The sequence below is a fragment of the Myotis lucifugus genome, unplaced genomic scaffold, assembly GCF_000147115.1.
Source record: "Myotis lucifugus unplaced genomic scaffold, Myoluc2.0 scaffold_87, whole genome shotgun sequence".
NCBI lineage: Eukaryota > Metazoa > Chordata > Mammalia > Chiroptera > Vespertilionidae > Myotis > Myotis lucifugus.
The window spans coordinates 3,800,244-3,817,179 of NW_005871135.1; the positions used below are offsets into that span (position 1 = coordinate 3,800,244).

The 16,936-nt window shown below is 47.2% G+C and overlaps 1 protein-coding gene and 1 pseudogene across 2 annotated transcripts in view; one reads left to right on the plus strand and one right to left on the minus strand.

Annotated features, from left to right (window-relative positions):
* The window catches only part of LOC102418670 (N-acetyllactosaminide alpha-1,3-galactosyltransferase), a 36,826-nt gene that overhangs the window by 13,548 nt on the left and 6,342 nt on the right, over positions 1-16,936 (minus strand). The window contains exons 2-4 of one of the 2 annotated variants that reach the window (XM_006091114.3): positions 10,984-11,099; positions 3,922-4,010; positions 1,104-1,139 (exon numbers count right to left, since the gene is read on the minus strand). In XM_006091114.3, the coding sequence (XP_006091176.1) occupies positions 1,104-1,139; positions 3,922-4,001 (116 nt within the window). In that variant the 5' untranslated portion in view covers positions 4,002-4,010; positions 10,984-11,099. The remainder of the gene's footprint in view (positions 1-1,103; positions 1,140-3,921; positions 4,011-10,983; positions 11,100-16,936) is intronic. The other variant, XM_023755947.1, reaches the window with a different exon arrangement.
* On the plus strand, positions 11,256-13,536 carry LOC102425144 (annotated as a pseudogene).

The window sequence follows — 16,936 nt, forward strand, 5'->3', positions numbered from 1 at the left end:
ATATGGTCAAAGATGGCTGCCTCTGTGTGGTCAAAAGATGGCTAGCAGGGGAGGGCAGTTGGGGGTGACCAGGCCTGCAGGGGAGGACAGTTAGGGTCGACCAGGCCAGCAGGGGTGGGCAGTTAGGGGCGACCAGACCAGCAGGGGAGGGCAGTTGGAGGAAGACCAGGCCTGCAGGGGAGGGCAGTTGGGGGCTACCAGGCCAGCAGGGGAGGGCAGTAGGGGTGATCTGGCCGGCAGGGGAGTAGTTAGGCGTCGATTGGGCTGGCAGAGGAGTGGTTAGGGGGTGATCAGGCTGGCAGGCAGAAGCAGTTAGGGCAGCCGTGGGCAAACTATGGCCCGCGGGCCGGATCCGGCCCGTTTGAAATGAATAAAACTAAAAAAAAAAAAAAGACCGTACCCTTTTATGTAATGATGTTTACTTTGAATTTATATTAGTTCACACAAACACTCCATCCATGCTTTTGTTCTGGCCCTCCGGTCCAGTTTAAGAACCCATTGTGGCCCTTGAGTCAAAAAGTTTGCCCACCCCTGAGTTAGGGGCAATCAGGCAGGCAGGTAGGCGAGCAGTTGGGAGCCAGCAGTCCCGGATTGTGAGAGGGATGTTTGACTGCCAGTTTAAACCGGCAGTTGGACATCCCCCAAGGGGCCCCAGATTGGAAGGGTGCAGGCTGGGCTGAGGGACACCCCCCACCCCGTGCATGAATTTCGTGCACCAGGCCTCTAGTAATAATAATAATAATACACCCACTAGTTCATCAGAATTCCAAACGGTTTTTAATGATCCTTTGTCCCAAAGAAATTTAGCAGAAGGGACCATTATCCACCCTGACTCTCTTTATTGGGAAGGCAGGAATGTTCCAAAGGACACCACTTAAAGAGACCCTTCATGAGAAAGAAGCAAGGGCAACACACAGCCATGGCTCTATAAAGGCATGTCTAGGAGGCCAGAGGCATGCTCTCCAGATCTCCGGGGACCCGCCTCTGCCCTCCACCTTTGAGCACAGCGCCATCACCAGCTGCCATGTTAGGAACTGACTGTAGGAGGTGCAGGAGTGGTCGTGGGAGCTGTCCCAGAGACATCTAGAATTCAAAGCACTTACTTTGAGTGATATATCCACAAGAAAGAGCCTTCTGGGCTAAAAGCAAAGGGGAAAGAAAAACATATCATGTTACTTTTAATTCTGAGAAAAGCTATTTTGCAGCCATTATCACTGAAGCCCCGGGCTGAGTTGAGAGCCTGGTTTTAGCTACTCCTAGGTTTCCACCTTCCTTTGAGTTAAAACCAATGACCACAGGAGACTGGGAAGTTGCACTGCAGTCACTTCCATATTTACCCAGAACAAGGAGGTCTCTGGAGACTCAAATCTTAGTAAATAAAAAGACGACAGCTCTTCATTGTGGCTTCAACGAGGGAGAGAGGCTCACAGATGGGCTCCCTCCTGCCATCTCCTCAGGAACACCACAGCCCAGCCAGCCCTCACCCAGGATTTACCTTCCCCCAGAAAACAAAATGACTGCAGAGCCTAATGCCGCATCCAGCTCAGAGCTTCAGAGACACACTGTTCCTCCCTCATCTAGAAACTTGGACTAAGAGCTGGAGGGAGTGCACAGCACAGTTCCTAGTACACGCAAACAAACACTCAGTAACTGGTAGCTGCTGTCAGCATGATCGCCATCATCATCATTATTCGTTTACTGTAACTTTTAAAGTTTCCTCTGGCTCTAAAATTCTAAGATGTTTTTTCCATCAAGCTTCAAATCAAACGCTGTCCTAGGTAACATTCTTTCAGATGCTCTGCTGACAGCAGTTTTATTTACTAATCGTTTGATGTGTTCAGTTATTTTAAAATCCTTTTTAGCCCATCACCGCCCACCTGTCTAAAGTTAGTGCCCTCAGCTCACCTCAAATCATCACACAGCCAGTTCATAAGGTGGCAAAGGATCTGCTGCCTTTTAAGCACCTTGCAGGTATTCAAGTAGACTCCTCACATTGAGGAATGATGTGGCCACAGTCTGGGTGCCACATGGCCCTGAAGAGCAGCCAGAACCTGCCCCGACTACTGAGCAAAGTCTGTGCCCAGCACTGCAAAATGACCCTCGTTGTGCACATTTGTGCCTTTGGCTCCAATAATTTAATTTGTGAACCCTCAAAATATGGAAGCACAACTCTGGCTGCAATTCAAAGCACCATGGTTATCCAATCAAGCACTCACAGCTTGAAGGTTACCCACACAAGCATCCTAATTCAGGGCAGGACCCCCAAAGGTTACTTGTTCTGTTGGATTCTTCCAACTGCTAGAGCTTCCTGCCATCTGCCAAAATCCCCTGTCCTAGTCTGCCTCTGGAGTAGAGGACGATGGTGATGGTGATGATGAAGAAGATGAACATAGCAGCTTGCATCTCTTGAGTGCTTATGAAGTTCCAGATATTGCTCCACCTGCTTTATACTCAATATCTTATTTAATCCTCCCAACAATCCTATGAAGCAGGTACTGTTACTATCACCATTTTTAAAAATAGGGAAAATGAGGAACAGAGTGGCTGGGTAAATTGCCCAAAGTCACCGATGAGATAAGTGGTGGCACAGGACCAGCCCCAGGAAGCCCTTACTCCAGACTCAGCCCTGGAGCACCTAAGGAGGCTCGGGGTCCCTTCACCTAACTCTGATTCACCTTTTCTTTGGACTAAGTACCCCCAGTTTCCTCAATTTGAAAGACCTGGTTTGTAGGCCTTCTAACTTGGTCACACTCATCTTGTTTTTCTTAAAATGAGTTGTTAAGAATGACACTCCCAAAGCAGTTAGATTATGCAGCACCCCAGGGTGTAGGGGGAAGACTCCCAAATTCTGGAGCAATTCTTCTACTGATGGACCTCAAGGTGCAGTTCCTTTTTTGGTAGCCACAATGGTCCTGTTGGCTCATCTTAGAATTTAAGAATTGGAAGACATTCGCATGTTAATCTAGGCTGTCATGGTGAATGTGGGGGCTACTAAAACACTTCACCATGAGTGTATTAATGGTGCCTGGACAGCTCTCCCTGCCTAGAGCTGTACGATGGACTTTTTGGACGAGCTGTACCAGGGCCTTTGAAGTCAAAGGCATCGTGCATTTTTGCAGCTGCCTGTGGAGCCCTCTTTCTATCAGAAGCTTCTCCAGCTGGAATCTGAGGCATTGTAGTTTCCAAAAGCACAGAAGCAGTGCTTTTGGGTGAATGCACTCAGGAATGTTTAATTCTCTTTGCTTTCCAGAGTTAAAAAAGAAAAGAAAAGAAGTTTCAGCCAGGCACAAATGAATCACAAGTGTATTTTGCAACAAAAGTCAACAACTTGAGTTGCTCCATTAAACTCTGCAAATATCCAGGATTGCAAAAACCAGGGTGGATTTCTCATGGAACTTGCGTCTGAAATTTCTTAAAGGTAATTTCTGTATCTGGCCATATGGATAATTTTAATTACATTTTGGGCTTAATAAGACCTTACTATTTCTGTGCTTAGCCTGCCAAGAACTGCCTAAGTACAAAAATCAAGACATTTGGAAGGAAGCTAGTGAATTAGCCAGAAGGCGCTTGGAGCTTGAATGCTTATAAAGACAGTTCAGGGGAGAGTGGGGTAAGGGGGAGAGATCAACCAAAGGACTTGTATGCATGCATATAAGCCTAACCAATGGACAGACACCAGGGGGGTGAGGGCATGAGTGGCGGGGCGGCGGGGGGGTGGGGGGGGGTAATGGGGGAATAAGGACACATATGTAATACCTTAATCAATAAAGAAAAAAAATTTTTTTTTAAAAAAAAAGACAGTTCAGGGCTCAAGGACACCGGAAGGGTGGAATCTACCTTTAATTCAACCTGATGACTTGGCTAACACTAGCAGATAAGAGTAACTTTCATCTACATCATTTCAACATGTTTCATAATTACCTGTTGATATATTCCCAAAACACAACAATTACAGTTGAGACAACCAGCATTGACAGAATCACTTTTCCTTTGACATTCATTATTTTCTCCTGGGAAAAGAAAAGAAAAAGAGGGGAAAAATAGACTCAATAAATCCAGAGCAAGATACGGTTTTTAAGAAATGCTTCCACCTATATCCTCTCTAAAAGGAAATGTTTATGAATATTTAACTAGAGCTAAGAAGTGTGCTCTACCTTAAATTGCATAGGTCTGCAATGGCAAATCAGGCCAGGTTGATGAATTGACAGGGCTCTTATGCTGGGAAGGACGCTAAGGCCACTTTGGGGCTCAGAAGGGAAAGTACCTGGATAATCATGAGGTCTGCCATGAATGGGGAGCATGAGGGAGTAACTGGAAGTGGTTTCCATGGCTGCCAGGGGCCAGTACTCAGATCACCCACCTCTTGGCAAGTGGCTGCAAGGAACCATCCATTTCCTGGCTTTGATTCCCTTAATACATTGACTACATGCCCTGTGCTCAGAGGGGAAACCGCTCAGTCCTTGACAATCTAGGCTCACGCACTTCCCACCCCCACCCAGCCTTTCCCCTCCACACCCACAGCAAGTAAACGATTGGTGCATAGTAAGCGCATGAGTATTCTTGATTGCTGAGTGAAATTGTGTTTGAGGGGGGAGGGGTGCTGGGTGGGGAAAAGCAGGTTGGGAAGTAAGTACTTTAATTCAAGTGGCTGGGGAAGACCTCACTGGGGAAGTGACTGAAGCTTCTGAAGGAATGAAAACAGGATAGAGAGGGGTGAAAAGTGTGCCATGAGAAGGGATGAGAATATTTCGGACAGCCACTATGATAGGAGAAAACACTGACAGGAGAAAAAGCTTCTTGTGTTTGAAGAAAAGACAAAAGCAAAAACCTAAACGAGAATAAATAGTGAAGTTCTCTCACCTTAGTAGCTGGAACAAGGGCGGGGTGGGCAGGGCAGAGAGAGCCTGGGAAGGTGCAGAAAGGGGGTGGGGACCCACAAAAGCATCTAAAGCTGGGGTATCACCTGATCCAACTTCATTCAGAGGCCCCACTGAGAGCTGGGGAGTGCTGGGGTGGGGAATGAATGTGGGGGCAAGGGCAGACCTGGGGAAGTGAGGCAGCAATGGCCTGTGCTAAAAATGAGAGAAGTCAATTAGACTTTAAAGAAAGAAGTGTGGATGGTGATCAAACACATAGGCTTTGGAATGGGGCAGCGACTGGAGACTGGGCTCAGATACACATGAAACTGGGGAGCCCTAAACACGTGGCAGTCCCTTATCCATGTCTCCAAAAAGCTCTGAAAACCAAAAAACATTTTTTGTAATTCAATTGGCATCATGGCCCTCACTGACATGAGGCTATTCATAATCCTTATCCTACTGAGACTGTTTAAATGTCTCTTTGCATAGATATTGATGCATTTTATTATTTGGTGCTGCTGTACTGGGGTTCTCACATAATATATGATATATAATCTGCACCACAAAAATTCTGCACTCCAGGCCCTAGGGTTTCAGAAAAAGGATTATGAACCTGTAACGGATCATATTAAATTGGTTTCCTCGTCTCTAAAGTGGGGATAAAAATGGCCATGATTGCAAGAGATAATGTCCATAAAATACTTAGTATTGTGCCTAGAACCATATAAATATACCAAAAAATGCTCGTTCTTATTACTGGTGTCCATAAAACAGGCTGCCGGGAGGACCCAGTGCCCGGTATTTAGGAAGAGCTCAAAACATATTTGATGGAGAGGAATGAGGTTTTTGGGATAAGATCATGTGAAAAAGTAAAGTGCAGGGAGATGTAGATTAGGGACTCTAAAGGTTTATCCATCTCTTCTATGCTGCAGCCCCACGAAGAGCTCCTTGGGAGTGGGAGACTTCGATTTTCTTTAAGGTGGGGGCCCTGCTACAACACCCTGCCTATGCTGAGGAGGCCATCACACTGTCGGATAAGCATCCCAGGCTTTATCGGCCCCACCTGCTGAGGATCAAATGCAATTTGTCTCCCAGTGTGAGAAACGTAAAACAGAAAAGCACACAAACTCTCACGGTAGAGAACACCGAGGCCTACGTGAGAGAGAGGCAAAATCAGACACATCCCCTAATTGCCTCTCCATGCAAAGTGTTGATGATTTTTCCTTTTGCAAACTAACATCAGAAATAATTGATGAAGGCCCTTTCTTTCTGGACTTCATAGATTGCTTGCATTGGCCATTCATCATGATTGGAAGCTACCCAAATGAGCCAACATTGCATCCTTTAGCGAAGCACTAGATGTAGGTGTAGATGTGATTCTTGGGATCTGGAATGCACATCTCAGAGAAGGAAGGGTTGGCAGGGTGGCCAATGGGTCTTTTAAAACATTTTTCTATTTCTCTCTGGACAAAAATTAGGCATTTGGCAGCTAGCGCGTGGTCTAAAAGTCTTTCTCTTATGTGTCTGTCTCTCAGAATTTTCAAAACTGTGTAATTCTGAAGCTGGGTGGTTGACTATCTTAGTCACCAACTAGGAAACATGGGGTTGCGTCTAAATTCCCCATTTAGCCGAAACCGGTTTGGCTCAGTGGATAGAGCGTTGGTCTGTGGACTGAAAGGTCCCAGGTTCGATTCCGGTCAAGGGCATGTACCTGGGTTGCGGGCACATCCCCGGTGGGAGATGTGCAGGAGGCAGCTGATCGATGTTTCTCTCTCATAGATGTTTCTAACTCTCTATCTCTCTCCCTTCCTCTCTGTAAAAAATCAATAAAATATATTTAAATTCCCCATTTAAGGGGTAGAGCACAGAAATAGGATTGCTGAATATTGACACCCTGCCTCACGTGGGAGCGTGTAACTGGGTCACCTGGCCCCCAACCCTGAGAGGACTTGGTGAACTCAGCCACACCCAGACCCACCAGAGCCCTCCTACCATCTCTCAGGCACTTGTCAGGTGCTACCTGTTTCTCTCTGAATCCATCCTACCTCCCACTGGGCTGCTCCTGGGCCACTCCCAGAACTCAGCCCCTGCACAGGTTCACAAATGAAACCACACCCCCACCCCACTCCACACACTCCTCACCCCCACCCCCACTCACACCTCCACCTCCTGGAACACATGCAGATTGTGCTAAAAACCTGGGGGCATTTCTAAGGGCAGGGTCACCTTGTAAAGCTTGTTATTTCTCCACCTTTCCGGTTTTACCCTCCTCATCTTCCTTTTCCACTTCTATTTCCCTAGCGTGCTCATAAATTAATTCTACCTTACCCCCGCCCCCAACCTGTCCCACACAGAACAACACACACACACACACACACACACACACACACACACACACACACACACAACTTCGGTCTGGGATTCCAAACAGAAATCCTCTCTGAAAGGAATTGGAGTGGACCGTGGACCTTGTTTTCTTTTGTTTTCTTCATCTCATGTCAGGGGAAAGGTGAAGGTCTCAGATGAGTAACAGCTCAGAAACCCTGGAAAAGCCATTATCTCCAGGAGCCGGAATTGCAAGGGGACAGCAGTGGCAGAGGAAACCAAACCTTCCCACAACTGAAGAATCTTCCTCTGCCCGTGGCCCCTCCCCCAGCCCTGGACTCCATCCCCTGCTCGCTCCAGCCTCACTCACTCCAGGACGATGGAGATGGAGTCAAAGACTGAGTGACAAGTGTTGTGAACAGGTAAGGGGAGGGGAAGGTGCAGGAGAATTGGGCATTAAAGACCTTGGGAAAAACTATCTTCTGTCCTCCACACCCTCCACTGCAATGTTTAGATTCAACATCCCAGGTAGAAATGAGGCTAGCACTGACTCATTTAGCACCGTAGGCCTTGGGCAAGTTTTCCAACTCTCTGAGCCGCTACTCACACAAAAAAATGCAGCATCAAGCACCCTCCTCTGGGGGTCTCAAAAGTTCAAAAGGAGACCGTGTGTAGGAAGCACATTGTGCTGGTGGTTAGTAATTGCTCCACCGATGGCAGCCACAGTGATGACACTTTTTAATGTGTGGCTCTGAAGGCAGAGAGGTGGCTTCACCTGAGAGGCGAGTGGGCCCCCAGGGCAGCACCACACAGAAGCTCAAGGCAAGCCCACCCCCACCCCCACTGTGACTTGTGACAGTCAGCTCCCCTCACCACTGCCCAGGACTCAGGGCCCAGCTGCTCCTCGTATTTGCCCCACTGCCTGGAAATCAACCATGGCTGGAAGTCTCATTGTAAGAGGTTAGTTCACTTAGCCACGTGGAGCACATTTCGCTGCAATGGCCCCATAGATTCCTTCAAGTACCGATCAAATGATAAGATTACTGGCCAACAGGAGTTGAGCCAAGAGGCCTACTTACCCAGAAGCCAATAAAGCCTGGCGACAGGCCCCTTGCAAGAGTGGGTTGGGGGGTGGGAAGGCCTTAATGCTTCCCAGAAGTGAGGAATGTCCCCTGCTTGGGGGAGTCACTCCAGCCTTGGTGCTTGGTCTAGGGCTGCACACCCGCCTGGGTCCCTGTAACAACTGAACCTAGGTGGACCTTGTAACACACAGGAGCCCTTTCTTTTATCGAAAGGAGAAAAAGCTGAACTAGATGCTGCTCTGCTCCCTGCTCAGGGGTCTTGATGATCATGACCTCATGCCCATAACCTCCAGACGACCCCATCCAGGATCAAGAGTTGAGTTGTCTGGTGCTCTGGCCTGGAGCCACCTGAGCAAGAAACTGCCAAAAGACTTCCAGATGAGGCACCACCAATAATAAGTTGTGAAGCTGAAGGAAACTTTTCTAAACGCTCAGTAATAAAAAGCAACCGCTGATTAACCACTGCTAGAGGCAAAACTGGTTTGTCTTTCTTTTGTCTCTATTAAAAATGATACTACAAAATCACTGTCAGACAACAAGGCAACTCAAGAGTATGCAGCCAAAATATGACTGGTGCATTAGACACCTACATAATGCTAATCATTTTTACATTGTTTTCACATCATTTTATTATGATGTTGTCTGGATTTTGTCCTATTTGGAGTATCTGTCAGTTTTTGTAATTTTTGTGATATGTCTGCTCATATTCTAAATAAAATTGACCCTTGAACAATGAAGGGATTAGGGGTGCTGAATCCCTGCAGCTGAAAATCTTCATATAACTTTTGACTCCCCCAAAACTTAACTACTCATAGCCTACTATTGATGGAAGCCTTACCAATTACATAAACAGTTGATTAACATATATTTGTATGTTATATGTATTATATACTGTATTATTACAATAAGCTAGAGAAAAGAAAACGTTAAAGAAAATTTTAAGAAAAATATGTTTACAGTATTTATTGGGAAAAAAATCCATGTATAAGTGGACCTACGCAATTCAAACCCTTGTTGTTCAAGGGTCAACTATATCCATTTCCATGACTAATATTGTATTTGCAATTTTGCATTCTTTCTCTAAAGAAGACCCTGAAAATTGAATAAGCTTCAGGCCCTAACAACACTTGATGCTCTCAGACTGAATCAGGCCGGGCCCTGGGCTAACCACTTTGTCAGCAGTTTCTCAAGGTAAGCCTCACAGCAACCCTGTGAAGTCACTCTAGAATTATCCCCATTTTAAATATATGAAAATAGAGGCTCAGAGAGGTTAAGTAACTTGCCCAATGTCACACAGCATGAAGTGGTAGAGCCGGGACTCAGGTTCAGGTCCAGGACATTGGCCTCTGGTGTCCACCATTTTCACCACTCTGTTCTCAGAAAACATGAGGGCTTACAATGGATTAATCACTCAGGTCTCTTTGGGACATTCTCTCTTTTTGCCTCTTATGATAATCACGGAGTGATTGGCCCAAAGCTAGCCAATCTGGGGCTAGGCTAGCCTCATTGAGGGGCTGGCTTCCCCTTTGACCAGCTGGTGAGTACTGGCTCCTCTGCCATTCCCAGGCATCTCCTGTGTGCCTGGTGCAGGTCTTCCTCACTCATTCACTCCATCTGTTCATCCCTCATCATGGTCAGTGCCGTGGCTTTTCCACTGAGGAAACTGAGCTTTAGCGGAGGCTGAGATGGCAAGCTCACCCAGAAGGAGATGCCAATTTGAAAAGCAGACCCTATGACTCCCAGGCCCAGCTCCTGACAGGGGGCTGTTTCTGGAGCTGAAGAGGGAGGGTGCTGCTTTACCCAAAAAATTCTCTAAATTGGTGGGCGTAGGCCCTGGCCGGGTAGCTCAACTGGCCAGAGTGTTGTCCCAATACACCAAGGTTTTGGGTTCGATCCTCATCAGGGCACATAGAGGACTCAAACAGTGAATGCATAAATAACTGGAACAACAAATCAGTCTCTCTCTCTCTCCTTTCTCTCTAAAATAAATAATTAAATAAATGTTTACATAAATAAATAAATTGGTGGGCATTATAGGGAAATGCTCCCCATTGGAAGAAACATGGTATAACTCCTGGAAAAACAGAGTGCATAGAAGGCTGTTTCCAGTTAAGTTTTTCATTATGAGGGTCAGGGTAAACACAGACGGAGGAAACAGACAAGTCTCAGACTAAATACATGGCTAAGTGTCACTCCAGCCGTCACAAACAGTACAACCTGTTCTCTGAGATACATCTTGTTGTACCTTTTCTTGAGTCCCTTCTGGAAATCTGAAGCCTGGATCCAGCCAGCTTTGCCTTGCTGCATGATCCCAACATTGTGCAAGGATTTTTCCAAGAGAAATAGGTAAACAAAGAGTCTACTGCACGGAGAGGGCTCCGCATCCATCTACGTGACCCCGGCACTGTCATCCTGAGTCCTGCAGAGAAAACCCCAGGCTGCAGCCACAGCCCCGAGAGGTCCTGCCAGGGGAAGCCAAATCCAGGAAAACTTACAGTGATGTCCCTGAGCCAACAACTGCCAGCTCCCACTTCTAGATCCCATGCCGGGGACAGAAGGACTTTGGCTTCTTCCGGAACTACTGAGTGGGGGGGAACCAGCAAGAGGTTAGGGGAGAGCGAGGGTCCTCCCCCAGGTAGATCCTCACTGCTGCCTGCTCACAGTTCCCCCAGTGACCCCAACAAGGCAGAAGTAGATCATTCCAACATTTCACATACCTCATCGTCTGCTTCTCTCCTCCCAGAGTAAAAGGCAAAATAACAAAGTCCTGTTGAGCTCCGTTCTACAGAAGGAGGCAGGGCTGGGAGGAAGGGAAGGTGCTGTGGTCCAACTCCTGTCAAAAGAATAAACAGCTGTTTCAGGAAGAGTGGGGCAGACAAATCTCAGAGCAGCCAGAGGCTATGTTCCCTGCTGCCCCTGGGGAAATAGCTGTTTATCGAACTGTTGATTAGAGCTACATGCCAGGCAGAGAATATATCTCTCTGGCTCCATGAACAGCCCAGCCTCCCTTCATCAAGGTAAACTACGAGTCCAAACTAGGCCTGCTGTCGGAGGAGGGAAAGGCTACCACTCCTCGATAAGGGACACTCAGGCCCGCCCACGTCACCACTCCTTGGCAAAAATGGGAACTGTCCTGAACCCAAACAACCCCAAGTGACTACTATTAGGAACAGCCAATGGAGATATAAAATGAAACTAAACTAAACTAAAATAAACTTTTAAATGTAGAGGGATGGGGGAAGTACAATGTCCTCAAGACTGTTGCTGAAATGCTGCCTATATGTTCCTCAGAGTGAAGCCTGGCCTCTGCATCCTTTAGACCAGCAGTCGCCAACCAGCAGCCACTGGGGGTCCATGAGGTCCACAAGGTTGGCAAGTGAGGTCCGCAGGGTTGGCGACCGCTGCTTTAGACTTTGGAAGCTGTTTTGTTTGAACACTATTTTTATAGAATGTTATGAGTGAGATCTCCCGCTTTGCAAACCGAGCTATAAGAACTTTAAAAGGCCAACTGGCTCTTTGGCTGAATAATGCTTAACCCTTCCCACACCCACCTCCTGCTCCCAAAATAGAATTTTCCAGCTGGACGGGACCTTAGAGCAATGCATTTTCAAACACCGCAGGAAAACTCTCAAAAACACATGAAGTCATTCTCAGAACTCCGCTGTGTGAAACAAAGGTCCACGGAGTGCTGTGGCCAAAGCAGGAAAGTGAAGCTCAAAGGCCCCTTATGCCTCCCCTCCCAAGTAGCCCCAGACACCTCTCAGGAGTACAGTCTGGAAACCCCAGACTAAGAAGAGGGACCAAAACCCGACAGGAAGGAGCCAAGGACTGCCCACCCCCACCCCTAAGGGCTGCCTAATCCAGCATCTTCCCCACTCTTCTCCAAAGCACATTTCACAGCTCCTCTCCTGGGGCAGGAGCTGGTTGACCAGGAGCTTTAGGGTCTGGAAATTCTAACAACTTGCTTAAATCCTTCCTGCTGGTATCTATCAAAGCCGAATAAATGCATACCTATGACCCAGTCATTCTACTCTAGGCCTGCATCCCAAATAAAACTCACATAAGCTCACCAAGAGACATGGACTGGAACATGAATAGGGCACCCAAAACTGAAAGCAACCCCAAGCCCTCTGTGGACCAGATCCAGCTTCCTGCCCCAACCTCACAGGCCCTATCTCATTCTCCCTGAGGCTTTGGTCCTCCCCTCCCTCCTTTTCCCCAAGGTGAGGGAGGTTGCTCAATTCAGTGGCTAGTCTTGTGAGGGCCATTCCTGGGGGTATCTCTGCCTTGGCAGCCCTTAGGCCTGCTGCTTCTAGAAGAATGTGCTTGACAAATGTATTGTGGTTTCCTTCCAATCAAGCAACATTTGCTTTTAGCACTAGTTCCTCATCCCTTGCTCAGCACACACCCTATTTTAAGGGTACAGCCTTGTCAAAGGAGAGTTCAAAGAACTAAGCCTGTACGACTTAAGGGAGAAATACTAGTATTTGATCCGCTTATTCTCTCCTTTGGATTTCACCTGGTGTGCCCTACAGAAATTATTGCTTTTCATGACAAAGCCAATGAGTTTCATGATGAGAACTGTGAAGTTGTTTCAGGGTCAGCGGATTCCCCACTACAGCCGTCTAGCCTGGATCACCACACTGAGGGAGAATGGCTGTTGGGGCCGCATGAATATCGCGCTACTGTCAGATTTGACTAAACAGACTTCCCGAGACTAAGATGTGCTGTTAGAAGGTCCCGGTCTTACACTAAGAGGTCTCTTCCTAACTGACCCCAATGGAGTCATCAAGCATTTGAATGTCAATGATCTCCCAGTGGGCCTCTGCCTGGTGAAAGCATTCCAGTTTGTGGGAGTCCATGGAGAAGTCTGCTTAGCAAACTGGACCCCGGATTCTCCTATGATCGAGCCACACCTGACTGCTTCCAAAGAATACTTTGAGACAGTAAATCAGTAGGTCAACTGTGTGCACCTGCAGCTTCTCAAAAGCACCACAGTTGGAACTTACTTTTAGCATTGCAAAGATGATTACAGAAGGCAAAAAAAATAACTTATGCTTGCATTCATAAATATTACTCTAAATGTTTTGTTTTTGCAATACTGGCTATGGCTTTTTAAACATGGTTAGTTATTAAAAACAAAACAAAACTCCAGAAAGCAGATCCTTTGTGATCGAATTGGGATTTGACACACAGCACTGAGAATGAACCAGCGACAGCTACTAACATCAAAAGGATGAATCTCACACGCACAGCATTGAGTGAAAGAAGCCCCGGATGGTTCTGTTTCTTTAAAGTTCAAAAATAGGCAAACCCTATCTATGGTGTTAGAAGTCGGGGGGGGGGGTGGTAGACTGGGAGGGGACTGATTATGTTGTTTCTTGAGCTGGGTAGTAGTTACACGGGTATGTCCACTTACTCATCACACATGGGACTTTTCCATGTGTATGTTAAAAACAAAAATGGCCGGGGACCTTCCTGCTGAAAGCTGCCTTCTCTTGGGCATTCTGTCTTCCCCTGACACTGGCTCAAGGGTCACAGAATAATGGACAGCCCTGCCTTTTCCTTCACTTGTGTTCCCTGTCCCAATACCAAGTGCCACCAAGCACCTCACTAGGGGTTCAGGGAAGATCTGTTGCGTTAATCCATCCATGAATCTGGACTTAAAGTCAATGCAATAGGAAAGATAACAGAGTTTGGAGGCTAAGGAGCTGGGCTAAGATAAACTGGTCCTTTTGACGAGCAAGCACTGATCATGGGTCAGATGGGTCTCCCATTTTTTCAGTAAAGCAGCCTCTCCTTTTCTGAGTGATCCTCGGGATCACCCACCGGTGGTCAGGGAACAAGGGAGGCTCTGGCAGCCTCGGTGACTTGCTCACCATCACCAGCTGTGGGTCTGGCATTGCTCTTTCCCTCAGCTGCGTCCAGGGGACCTTCTAGAGCAGCGGTTCTCAACCTGTGGGTCGCGACCCCTTTGGCGGTCTAACGACCCTTTCACAGGGGTCACCTAAGACCACTCTGCATATCAGATATTTACATTAAGATTCATAACAGTAGCAACATTACAGTTATGAAGTAGCAACGAAAATAATTCTGCGGTTGGGTCACAACATGAGGAACTGTATTTAAAGGGCCAGAAGGTTGAGAACCACTGTTCTAGAGGCAGTGGACTCCAGGCTGTTTAACCACAGCTAGACAGAGCCTGCAAACTGGAAGGCGGAAAATTGAACTAAAGTATCCAACCTGATCTTCCTCCTTCCCTGACATACTCTCATGCTCAGACTCCCAAAAAAGGAGAACACACTTTTGGCTATTCCTTAAGTGACAGGCAGAGAACCACAGCAAATGAGCCTTGGCTGTATGGCTCTACTGATCAAAGGAGGCCAGAGGCTGTCCAGGTAAGAGCTTAGCAAGGTGCCTGGCAGGGCTGACTAATCTTATCATTCAATGGGTCACTAAGGCCCCCTCCAGTCTAAACAGCCATGGATCTGGATCTGTCAGATAGCAGCCAGCATTCAGTATCTGCCCATCTGCCAGACCCCGAGTTAAACGATTGCAAGGCCTGGGAGTTGCGGCCAAGGAGGCTACATCCTGGGTGTGGGGAACCCTGGCTTGCATCCCAGACAACCTCTTGTTGGGGAAAATGAAGGTCAAGATCCCCACCTGGCTTACCTGTGAGGATACGAGGATTAACTGTTCTTGTCAAAGAACACTACAGACCAAAAGGTTGTAGGCTGTCACTATTTGTTTAATCCTAAACATGTTTAGGGCAGCCACAAAGGACACAATGGCTGATGCTTGCATGTGACAGAGCAGTTTGGTTGGTTTCCTCCTCTGTGTCGGGGTAACCATCATCCCCACCTCTCTAGGTGGATGAGGGGTGGTAGATGTGGTGGTTACAAGCAGACACCCTGAGGCCAGGCTGGCTGGATTTGCATCCCCACCTCTGCCTCTTAGGCTATGCAATCCTGGGTAACTTAACTTTTCTGTGCCTCTGTTTCTACATCTGTAGCCAGGTGCCAGGTTGCAGTGGATCAGGGAATGAACCTCAGGTGAGGCAGTGATGTCAGTAAGTGTAAGGACCCCTTTCTTACCAGAGGGTGACAGCTAGAGAGGTCCTAGAGCAGGGGTGGGCAAGCTTTTTGACTCGAGGGCCACAATGGGTTCTTAAACTGGACCGGAGGGCCGGAACAAAAGCATGGATGGAGTGTTTGTGTGAACTAATATAAATTCAAAGTAAACATCATTACATAAAAGGGTATGGTCTTTTTTTTTTTTAGTTTTATTCATTTCAAACGGGCCGGATCCGGCCCGCAGGCCACAGTTTGCCCACGGCTGTCCTAGAGGAAAAGGCAGATGACTCCGGAGTACACTTCGGGCAGTGGGATTGCCTTGATGAGACAGAGTCAAGGAGAGAAGGGCTTTGGAGATTCAGAGGAGGGAAAGGACAGGGAGGAAGAGCAACCTTTGGGGGAGGATGGAAGGGTTCCCCTAAGACGGGCAGAAGGTGCTTCCCCTTGTGCAAAACGGAAAGATACAGAATGGGAGGGTTGGTGATAAGTTTGGGGGACAAAGTAGGCAGTTGACAAGTTCTAATTCAGAGCTGTTGAAGTATGGAGACAAAGTGGGTGGTGTGTGCAGGTGGCAGAGAAGCTGGGGGGTGTGCAAAATCGTCACCAGGAGCCTTGAATCCCCATTGTGCATCTTATCCTGATGATGCTAGAAATCCTTCAGTGACATTAGGCCATGGTAATGACATAATTTGCTTTATTTAGAAGAATTAGGTGGCTGCAGGCTGAGTGTGGGTGGGAGAAGGAAAATCTCCAGCCAAGGAAACCAGCCAAGGGACTGCTGGCTGATGTCCAAGTGAAGGAGTGGAGACCTGAACCAAGGGACTGAGATGGGAAACAGCGGCATTGAGAGAAATAAAGGAAGGGACATCTTGGGTTACATGAAATCTATTATCTTTCAAACTTGGCATCAATGTCACCTTCTTGGTGAGAACTTCCTGGAATTAAAATGACTTTCCTTTTGTAGTTTATTTATTTACATTTTAAATTTCTTTCTTCCTCTACCAGCAGGGGTCCTCAAACTTTTTAAACAGGGGGCCAGTTCACTGTCCCTCAGACCATTGGAGGGCCGGACTATAGTTTAAAAAAAAACTATGAACAAATTCCTATGCACACTGCACATATCTTACTTTGAAGTAAAAAAACAAAACGGGAACAAATACAATATTTGTATTTGCATGTGGCCTGTGGGCCGTAGTTTGAGGACCCCTGCTCTACCACAATGTCAAAGCCATGGGCGAATACTTTTGTATGTTTTGTACCACATGAAAGTACCTATAATAGCACCTGGCACTCATACATCTCTGTAGGCTAAATGCATACCTAGTACAGTGCTTGGCACCTAAGCATTCAGTACATGTGAACTACTTCTAAAGTTGATGGCAATCATAATATCAACAATAATAGTGGGCAGTGGGATCAAGGGAGTGAAACACTCATGAGTCCAGGCCAGTGCTACTCAAAGTGTGGCTCGTGAACACATCACCTGGGAGCCTGAGAAATACAGAGATCAAGCCCACCCAGCCCCAACCAATCAGACCGTGCAGTGTAGGCCCAGGAATCTGTGTCTGCCGAGGTCTCCAGGGGATCCCAAAGCTCA